This window comes from Gekko japonicus, unplaced genomic scaffold, assembly GCF_001447785.1.
Source record: "Gekko japonicus isolate JY-2015 unplaced genomic scaffold, Gekko_japonicus_V1.1 scaffold513, whole genome shotgun sequence".
Taxonomy (NCBI): domain Eukaryota; kingdom Metazoa; phylum Chordata; class Lepidosauria; order Squamata; family Gekkonidae; genus Gekko; species Gekko japonicus.
In genome coordinates, this window is record NW_015171519.1 from 624,269 (window position 1) to 635,069 (window position 10,801).

At 52.7% G+C, this 10,801-nt stretch overlaps 1 protein-coding gene across 1 annotated transcript in view; it reads right to left on the bottom strand.

Annotated features, from left to right (window-relative positions):
• Positions 1-215: 215 nt before the first annotated feature.
• The window catches only part of SEPT12 (septin 12), a 99,917-nt gene continuing 89,331 nt past the window's right edge, over positions 216-10,801 (bottom strand). The window contains exons 8-11 of the mRNA XM_015419409.1: positions 10,035-10,130; positions 7,568-7,664; positions 2,259-2,310; positions 216-1,072 (exon numbers count right to left, since the gene is read on the bottom strand). Of these exons, the coding sequence (XP_015274895.1) occupies positions 928-1,072; positions 2,259-2,310; positions 7,568-7,664; positions 10,035-10,130 (390 nt within the window). The 3' untranslated portion in view covers positions 216-927. The remainder of the gene's footprint in view (positions 1,073-2,258; positions 2,311-7,567; positions 7,665-10,034; positions 10,131-10,801) is intronic.

Here is a 10,801-nt window from a genome sequence, read left to right on the forward strand (position 1 = left end):
CTCTTTTAATGTGTTAATCGGAGATGGAGAATCCACCCGACAGCAACAGGATCATAGCAGGCGTTCTCGGGCGGTCCTCCCATATTGCATCAACAAGGGGTCAGGCCGAGGGATGCCCCAGTCCTCTCCAGGATGAGAGACGCACAGATGGAGCTTTGCTCTCTGGCCAACGAGTTGCCGATAATAACGGTTTGGTCGCGGCTGTCTCCGGGGCGTCACCAATCTGCCCCCCGATCCCGAATCCTTACGAGTCAGGGAGAGAAGTCCGAAGAACTGGCCCAAGTCCCGGAAGAACATCAGAGGCCGAGAAAATTGTCTCTGTGGCAAAACGGCCACTGTATGTACAGAACTCGGAAACAGTCGGCGGGTGTTCCAACCTCGCTCGGAGAGATTACGGGCAGCGTGCGGCGCGGACCCTTCAGATGCCCACAGGTGTTCTCGGGTGAACGGTGAGCAGAAACGGGGTCATCTTAAGGCCTCCAGTGCTTGGCAAGAAGGGGAAAGAGGATGAGATGGTGGAGTAGTGTCGGGGTCTAGGGTAGAAACTGCCGACAGATGATAGGGATAATCTGAGCGAGCGCAGGCCAAACTGATTGTCCCCCCGGAAGGGGACAATGGGAAGGGATCTTTCTGGGAGAACGAGAGACCGGGCAAAGGAATCGGGTGAAACTCCCAGGGAAGCTGGTGGCTGAATGGTCCCATCCTTCAAGGGTCCCGAGGCATTTAACTGTGAGGAAGACAGGTGGAAGGGGAAGGCGTCCAGTACTTTGGCTGCCGCTTCAAAGTCAGAGAGGCTACATATGCTCAGTAGGGGTAGGGGAAGGGGCAGGCAGGGGGGTATGTCTCGCAGGAATTTTGCTCAGGAGGACAAAGAAGTAAGTCCACGGGGTAGGGGAAGGGGCACGAGGCTGTGCTGCCTCCCACAGTTCAGAGGTGACTTTCCGGCTCCCCGTTGACCGAGCCCAGTCGCTCGCTGCCCTTGGCCGGCAGGTTGCTCTTGTTGAGGCGGTACATGCGGTATCGCTCGTAATGCACTGCGTGGGTTATCTCTTTGAGGTCCTGGAGGTGAGACCTGACAACCAACGGAAGAGGTTAGAGCCGCTTAATGAAGTAACACTGCAGGCTGCGCCATCCACCCCCCCTTCCTGGCTGCCTCCTCCCCATTTCCCTAGCAGGAGCCACCAAACCGGAACTGGGAACCCACAATTCCGCGGGTTCCTGATTTATAGGACGAGCCATCAGGGCTACAGCTTGGAGCATTCCCTGGACACTGACAGATCTTCAGAGTGACTGGGCCAACCCGAGCTGGAGGTTGGCTCCCCATGACCTGGAAAGGGCCATAGAGTCCGGACTTTTATCTGGGCACCCAATCTGACTCCTGTTTCCTGATGCCCACCTTTCAATTATCGCCCTCTTAACAGTCTAGGACTCAGGTCTGACATTCCTGTCCACCTGCCCTGGCCCCCTGAAGATGGTTCTCAATGATCACACCAATAATAAGAAGAGGAAGAAGACGAGGAGGAGGAGGAGGAGGAGGAGGTTGGATTTATAACCCACCATTCACTACCCAAAGGTGTCTCAGAGCGGCTTACAAACTCCTTTCCCTCCCCCTCCCCTCAACAGACACCCTGTGACGTAGGTGGGGCTCTTTCGAGAACTGCTCCTGAGAGAACAGCTCTGAAAGGACTTGTAACCAATGTTCCCTCTAAGCTGTGGGGTCTGGTGAGCAAAAATTCTACTTTGTGCGCTACTGTCATTAAAGTTGCGAGTGAGCTATTTGGCTACTGCATCAATTAGTCTGCTCTGGAGCCCCATCCTCCCTGAGCTGAGACAAAACTGTGTGAGCCGGAGGCTAAAAAACTGTGAGCTGGCTCACACTAACTCAGCTTAGAGGAAACGCTGCTTGCGACTGACCCAAGGTCACACCAGCAGCTGCCTGTGGAGGAGTGGGGAATCAAACCCGGTTCTCCCAGATTAGAGTCCGCCCTCCTAACCACTACGCCAAGCGGGCTCATTAGAAATCCTCCAGGAAGGAAGGCCATCGTGGCCGCCGGGAGATAGTGATGCGGGAGCAGCCGCTGTAGCATCGGTCCCCTCATTCCGGGCACGGTTCTTCTCGGTTGGCAAAGCTTTCGCTATGGAGTGGGAGCAGAAGAGGGACCATCTGTGCCCCCTCTCCTGGGAGTCAGTCCTGAAAAGCTCCCCCGCCCCGCATGAATCATTGGACTTCCCCAAGTCTCCTCCCTTCCGTAGCTCACCGGATTAGGAGGTCCCGCAGCAGAGGAAACTCGCAGTGGGCCGGGTTCTCCACTGAAAGAGAAGAACACAAGGAAACGGGTGAGCATCCCCACTGGGAAACGCCTCGAGCACCTTCCATCGGCAGCAGCAGAAAAGCATTGGGAGGAGTAAAGGAACACCCTGCAGGGGGCGCCACGTGCCAGGGACTCGGCCCGAAGCCCCCAAGGGCAGTTCCCCATGTTGCCTTTTTTTAAAAAAAAAATAAGAATTTTTATTTTATATCAGACAAACAATAATTGTATATTGGAATGAGCTCCCAGAGGAGATCAGGGCCCTGTGGGACCTTGTGCAGTTCCGCAGGGCCTGCAAGACGGAGCTCTTCCGCCAGGCTTTTGAGACGGAGCTCTTCCGCCACTACCACCACTGCTCCATTATACAACGATACTGCCAGAGGGCTGGGTAACATCCAGCTGTGGTCCTGGCCTGCCCTTCTGCTACGCAAGATATTGGGAGTTTTTAGTCGTGCTCCGATAGATTTGAATTTTAACTGGTTTATCTATATGGGATTTTAACTGTTTTATATATTGTATGCACTTTGTGCCTGTGTAAGCCGCCCTGAGCCCGTTCGCGGGGAGGGCGGGGTATAAATATAATAAACAAACAAACATAAATACATACAAATTGGGGTGTTCCCCCCCCAGTACATTGTTGTTATATCTATTCTGTTACCTCCTACACTGTCTATTTGTACATTGGCCATTTTTATCACCATACATTTTTGTATAATTATTCAGCATTGTATTTTTAAAATGTATCCTATCGTTCTTCTAATAGGACTATAGGTCGAAATTGTTCATTTACTGTTCCAGCCATTTATAAAATCTTGACCCCGTATTTTGCAATCTTCCTTCCTTCCTCTTGTCCTCTCAAAATTAAAGCGAGTTTGTCCATCTCTGCAGTTTCAAGAAATCTACTGATCATTTCTTCTTTTGAGGGTACTTTCCCCTCTGATATGTGGCATATAATATTCTTGCAGTGGTCACTACATGTGTAGTGAAATAAAAGTTCTGCTTCTTACAGTTTTGTGGCATTATATTTAATAGAAATAATCCGGGTATAAATGGCGTGGTACATGCTAACATTTTTTCTAACGTTTCATGAATCCAGGACCAATGCTTTTTAACCCTATCACATGTCTACCACATATGAAAGCTCTCTGTATTGCCAAATTCCGCAAAGCCGCAACGGGAAGGGAGTGGATTTGCAATGTGGAAGCAGCACGTGGGAGGAAAGCCTCTCACCCCCCCCTTGTATACATTTCTCCCCCTCTCCCAGCTGGAACCCTGGACCCACACTTGCCATGTTGTAGGAGGGGAAACTGCTGGGGAGGTGTGTGAGATAAGTGGCAGAGAGGAAAAGTGCCCACCCACACAGCTATTCCCACACTCAATTTCATCTTAAAAAGAGCCCTGTTGGATCAGACCAGTGAGGGTCCATCTAGTCCAGCATCCTGTCTCACACAGGGGCCAACCAGTTCCTCTAGAGGGCCAACAACAGGGCATAGAGGCTGAGGCCTTCCCCTGAGAAGAATGTAAGAAGAGCCCTGCTGGATCAGACCAGTGAAAGTCCATCTAGTCCAGCATCCTGTCTCACACGGTGGCCGACCGGTTCCTCTGGAGGGCCAACAACAGGGCACAGAGGCCGAGGCCTTCCTCTGATATGAACATCAGAAGAGCCCTGCTGGATCAGAGCAGTGGTCCATCTAGTCCAGCATCCTGTCTCACACAGGGGCCAACCGGTTCCTCTGGAGGGCCAACAATAGGGCAGAGAGACAGAGGCCTTCCCCTCTTAAGAACATAAGAAGAGCCCTGCTGGATCAGATCAGTGGTCCATCTAGTCCAGCATCCTGCCTCACACAGGGGCCAACCAGTTCCTCTAGAGGGCCAACAACAGGGCATAGAGGCTGAGGCCTTCCCCTGATAAGAACATCAGAAGAACCCTGCTGGATCAGAGCAGTGGTCCATCTAGTCCAGCATCCTGCCTCACACAGGGGCCAACCAGTTCCTCTAGAGGGCCAACAACAGGGCATAGAGGCTGAGGCCTTCCCCTGATAAGAACATCAGAAGAACCCTGCTGGATCAGAGCAGTGGTCCATCTAGTCCAGCATCCTGCCTCACACAGGGGCCAACCAGTTCCTCTGGAGGGCCAACAACAGGGCAGAGAGGCCGAGGCCTTCCCCTGAGAAGGACATCAGGAGAGCCCTGCTGGATCAGACCAGGGGTTCATCCAGTCCAGCATCCCGTCTTACACAGTAGCCAACCCCTGATTACATTAACACTTTGCGGGGCCTCAGTTCTGTTTTTTAGACTTCTGGTTGGCTCTAGAACCCGAAATCCTACTTCACTGTTTATTGAATGTCCTGTCTGGTTGATGGAATTGACTCGCTCTGCGTAATCTGCCCTGATTCCCAGTGAGAAAGGTGGACTGTAAATAATGTGAATAAACAAGAGCTCCTGGGTTGGAAAAGTGAGAATAATATCCCATGGGAGGGTGAAGCAGGAAAGAGCCAAGTCTGCAAGGAGCCTGCGGAACACTAGGGGGCAGCAGATCCCTATGTTCAGTGAACACAAGCGCTGAAGATCCTCTTTCTCACAAACTTTGATGTACATCTTTTAGCAACTCGGGGACCGAAGCTGCGGGACTGGTGATGCGGGACACAGTCATCCGAGCTCATGCCGAGAAAACGCCTGGCACCCAGAGGCGGCCTGGGCTGGGTCACGCACGCCTTTTGCTTGGAGGAACGGAACTAACCGGGGGAAGCCGGTATTTATTGCACGTTTTGGGTTCCTCTAAGGAAACGAGGTTTCAATAGCGCAGGGCGTTCCAATTTCCACACCCGGGGCTTCCTTCACCCACGAAGGCTCCCCTGGCGAGGGGTGTGCGATGCTTGCTGGACGCGCCGAACAGCCAAGGTTACCGGCGTCGACGCTGGGCAGGGTACGGCTTGTGCCAGTTGCTGATGCGGTTGGGCATGTGCCAGCCCTCCACGTACCAGAAAACTTTCTGTGCCAACCATTCTACTCCTGATGACCAGCAGAGACTGGGAGGAAGTCTGCGTTCCCTGTGCGGCCTGCAACTTCCTAAGGGCCCAGCCCGAAGCCGGAGACCGCCTCTCTGCTTTGAGCGATCGTCACACGGACTCAGATGAGGGCAGGACCGATCTCTGGGTCTCTCGCTTTGTGCTGGACCTCACGGCAGGGGGTGGGGGTGGAGATGGGCAACAGTGGTGCTAGCGAAAGGGAGGAGAGTGACTCAGTTGGGTGTCGTGGTGAGGAGCGCGGACTCTAATCTGGGAGAACCGGGTTTGAGTCCCCACTCCTCCACGTGCAGCTGCTGGCGTGACCTTGGGTCAGTCACGTGTTCTCTCAGAGATGTTCTCTCAGGAGCAGTCCTCGAAAGAGCTCTCTCAGCCCCATCTGCCTCCCAGGGTGCCTGTTGTGAGGAGGGGAAGGAGATCGTTAGCCGCTCTGAGACTCCTTCGGGTAGTGAAGGGCGGGTTATAAATCCAATCTCCTCCTCCTCCTCCCATGGACAATTTCATAATCTCCCACTTAAAATAAAGGTAAAGGTCTCCCTTGCTTGAAAGCCAGTCGAGTCCGAGTCTAGGGTTGCGGTGCTCATCTCCGTTTCAAAGCCGAAGAGCCAGCGCTGTCCGAAGACGTTTTCCGTGGTCATGTGGGCGGCATGACTAGACACCGAGGCGCATGGAACGCTGTTACCTTCCCACCAAAGTGGTACCTATTTATCTACTTGCAATGTCTTGCTTTCGAACTGCTAGGCTGGCAGGAGCTGGAACTAGAGACTCCCACTTACACTGTTGGAAAAGAGACAGCATTTGCTCTGACCCGGCAAACCTCATAGAAGGTCCTTAGTATCTATTACGGTGGTTTCCACGCTACCGCTTGTGGAGAGCTACGTTTGCAGTTGCCGTCAATCGTAAGAGCCACTGACAGAAACTGCTCCTGAGAGAACAGCTCTGAGGGAACTGGGACTGACCCAAGAAGAAGAAGAGATTGGATTTATAACCCTGCCCTTCACTCAGAGTCTCAGAGCGGTTTACAATCTCCTTTCCCTTCCCCTCGCCACAACAGACACCCTGTGAGGCAGGTGGGGCTGAGAGAGAGCTCTCTCAAGAACTGCCCGTGAGAGAACAGCTCTGAGAGAACTTGTGACTGACCCAAGGTCACGCCAACAGCTGCATGTAGAGGAGTGGGGAATCAAACCCGGTTCTCCCAGATTAGAGTCTGCCGCTCCTAACCATGACACCAAACTGGCTCTCAAGTTGGATTTATACCCCGCCCTTCACTGTCCAAAGGAGTCTCAGAGCGGCTTACAATCTCCTTTCCCTTCCCCTCCCCACAACAGACACCCTGTGAGGCAGGTGGGGCTGAGAGAGAGCTCTCTCAAGAACTGCCCGTGAGAGACCAGCTCTGAGAGAACTTGTGACTGACCCAAGGTCACACCAGCAGCTGCATGTAGAGGAGTGGGGAATCAAACCCGGTTCTCCCAGATTAGAGTCTGCCGCTCTTAACCACCACACCAAACTGGCTCTCAAGTTGGATTTATACCCTGCCCTTCACTACCCGAAGGAGTCTCAGAGCGGTTTACAATCTCCTTTCCCTTCCCCTCCCCACAACAGACACCCTGTGAGCAATGTTCCCTCTAAGCTGTGGAGTCTTGTGAGCAACAATTCTACTTTGTGAGCTCCTGGCATTAAAAGAGCTTGTGACTGACCCAAGGCCACCCAGCTGGTTGCATGTGGAGGAGTGGGGAAATCAAACCTGGTTCCCCCCAGATTAGACTCCGTGCTCCTAACACTACCCCAAACCGGCTCTCTGCTACCATATTAGCCAGCTTTGAGAAGCTTTCTCGTTCCACTAAGATATCCAGGCTGGGTAGCTGGACAACTCATCCCCCGGAGCTCATCTTTTTTTAGGGAATGGAAAAAAGAGCCCTCCCTTCCTGATTCCGCCTGCCAGGGTCTCACCTCCCCAATGCGCCGCCCCTCCCAACCTCTGGCTAGCTGCCTTTTTCCAAGGTGGGAGTGGCAGAACTCTCCCCCCCGCCCCTGGATGGGGGTCAAAAACAGCTGTCAGTGTGGAATGCGGGGCGGGGTGCGTGCGGAGGTCGGGAAGGGCGTTCCACGCAGGTGCCGAAGACAGAAGCCAACTAATGGGCTGTTTCGGGAGTCTCTCCTTCTCTCCGCTGGGGCAGAGGAGGGGGAGGGTGTCTGTCTTTGCCTTCCGCCGACGTCCCGAGCCGAGTTTACCTTCAATGATTCCCCACTTGGTCTTGCGGCCCAAGACTTTCTTCCCGTTCACCTGGTGCTCCTTGTCCGCTCCCACCACGGCAAAAGGGATCTTCTCCTAGGTCAGAAGGATGAGAGCGGGTTAGGAACATAAGAACGCAAGAGGAGCCAATGTTGGATCAGGCCGATGGCCCATCCAGTCCAACACTCTGTGTCACACAGTGGCCAGAAATACCAGATTACCCCAGGGCTTTTCCGTAGGTAGAGGGTTGTTTTTTTAAACTATTCTTATTTTAACAAGAAGAAGAATAAGAGATCAAATTTATACCCTGCCCTTCACTACCCAAAGGAGTCTCAGAGCAGCTTACAGTCTCCTTTCCCCTCCCCTCCCCACAACAGACACCCCGTGAGGCAGGTAGGGCTGAGAGAGCTCTGAGAGAAACTGCTCTTTTTCAAGAACAGCTCTTATCAGAGCTATGGCTTGCCCAAGGTCATCCAGCAGCTGCAACTGGAGGAGTGGGGAACCAAACCTGGTTCTCCCAGATTACAGTCCGTGCATTTAATCACTACACCAAACTGGAAAGGGAACGACTCCAGATTGCCAGTAAAACGTCCTGGTGAAACAGAGTTTAGTCCCCGTCGTCTAGAGATGTTACAAACAGGAGAGCAACTAACCTGCAGTGAAATACTTATCAGAAAGGGACATAGTCCCCAACAATTTATACTAGCAAAACTTGTTATATTTCTAATAATTCAGAGGCTTTATTTTGAAGGCGTATATTAATACAGCAAAACATTTCCCTTCTGTAACAAGCTATAATAATAGTACTCCGTCACACACACGTGTTACGTTGATTGTAATTTTATATACTGTATTGTTTTGTTACTGGATTGTTATAACTGAATAAAAATGTCAATGGGAGAAAAAGTTATTCTTGAGTCTAGATATACAAACACAGCACATAAAGGAAATCCCAGATGCGCAATATGACAAGACTTCCATTCCTCCCAAGGCCGTCACGGCTTGTTCTTTGCGGGAAGGGAAAAGACCCGGGCAAATCAGTTCAAGAACATCGATTTAGTGCAATCCGAGAACCATCTCGACTGGTCGTGTTGAGACGCCAAGCTTAAAAAGGGAAACCGCACAGCCTCAAAATTAGTAGAACAAGAGCCCGATTCTGAATCTTGAATTTTTGCGGCCATTTCTTCTAAAAGGCACAGATTGCAAATTTCTTGGGGTACCAATGGTCCCTATTGTAGCGGTACGGAACTCTTCCGTTTTGGGGCAACTACCAATTTTGCAGCAGTACATAGGCTGAGTTGACAACTTCCATGTGTGGGGGCACGGAGATTTCCCGGAATTACACCTGATCTCCAGGTGACAAAGATTAGGAGGAGATGGCTGCTTCGGAGGGTGGGGCTCTGTGGCACTGTAGCCCGCGAAGCTCCCTCCCCAAATCTCATTCTCCCCGGGTAAAGTTGCACCTTGCTCGAAAGCCAGTAGAATCCGACTCTGGGGTTCATCTCCGTTTCCAAGCCGAAGAGCCAGCGCTGTCCGAAGACATTTCCGGGGTCATGTGGCCGGCATGACTAGACGCCGAGGCGCACAGAAACGCCGTTCCCTTCCCACCGAAGTGGTCCCTGTTTATCTACTTGCAATTCCTTGCTTTCGAAGTGCTCAGTTGGCAGAATCTGGGGCCGGAGACGGGGGAGCTTGCTCCGTCACGCGGCACTTGGGTCTCGAACTGCCGAACTCCCAGCCTTCCGGTCTGCAACTTGGCGTCTTAACCACTTGAGCCACCGCAGGAGCCCATCACTCTCCCCAGACTCCACCCCAAATCTCCAGGAATTTCTCCAACCCAGAATTGTCATTATGGCGGCCGACTCCCCGGTGCGGCCTGGAGAACACAACTGATCTCCGGATAAGGAAGATGCAGGGATCATTTCGTAGAAAAAGAGGTGCAGGAGCTCATTAGCATAACTCATTAGCATAATTCATTTGCATGTGCCACACCCCCTGACATCACCGGAAGTGTGTCAGAAGGCAACACCCACTGCTCAGGCTCCACTGGACTCTTTTTAGGATTGCTAGCTATTTGGGGGGGTGGGGGTGCAGATCTGTCCTCACAGAGGAGGGAGAGCTTGTAAAGTGGTCCCTTGTTTTTGTTGGGGGGCTGGGGTGGGGGGGGGGGGGGGCGCGCAGATCTGCCCTCACAGAGGAGGGAGAGCTTGTACCTGAAGGTGGGATGTGGGGGAGCCTCTGCAACTTACCTGGCTGTTTCTTGCTCCTTGTGGCCCGACTGAGGGCTGCTGGGAGCAGGGGGCGGGGCTTGTTACATGCACCCACCCCCCTGGGCTCCTTACTGCCGGAGCTCCGCTCCTGTGCGCTCCCGCAGGAAATGACCCCTGCTTGTGTGTAAGGGTGAAAAGCAGCTCTGCCCGGCTAAGCTTGGAGCCTTCCTCCCCGGCCCGGTTTGCCCTCACTTACCCGTATCTTGTCATTCAAAAGCCTGTCGTCGGAGTCATCGTCAAACTCCTCCTGGGGGTACACGCTGATGCCGTGAGCCTTCAGGTCCTTTTGGATCTGCAAGGGGGACACAACGGTCATCTAGAGGCAGGCCAGACGTCCTGGCTTGGTACAGAAGCGCAGCCTTCGACGCCGGCCGGGTGAGGGAGAAGCCAGAACCCTTTGGGGGTATCATCTGAGCGAATGCCAGGAGTTCACAAAGTAGGATTATTTTTTTTTAAAGCCCGCGGAGGGGATTTTTTATTGCATTTTTTAAAATAACACTACAAAACTACAACAGAAAAAAGGGAGGGGGAACTTAAGAAACTAATGAGTGAAGTATTGGCCCCAGTGTCAGATATGAAGGAGGAATTTTTGCTAAACGAAATGGATGTGGCCTATAGGTCATATTCAGGATCTATAAAGAAAAATAATCTGCCTGGGGAAATTGTGGTAAGATTCTCGAAGAGGCATGTGAGGGGTACAATCCTGACAAAGTAGGATTTTTGCTCACAAGACTCCACAGCTTAGAGGGCGCGTTGCTCCTGACCTAGGCGGGGTGGCAGTATGGCCGCCAGCCTCCAGGGGGCACCTGGAGACTTCCCCACTATTACAATTGATCTCCAGGCGACAACCAAGATCAGTTTCCTCCTGGAGGAAATGGCTGCTTTGGAGGCTGGACTCTAGCATTTTGGCTGAGACTCCTCCCCAAACCCCGCCCTCCCCAAGCCCCGCCCTCCCTAGACTCC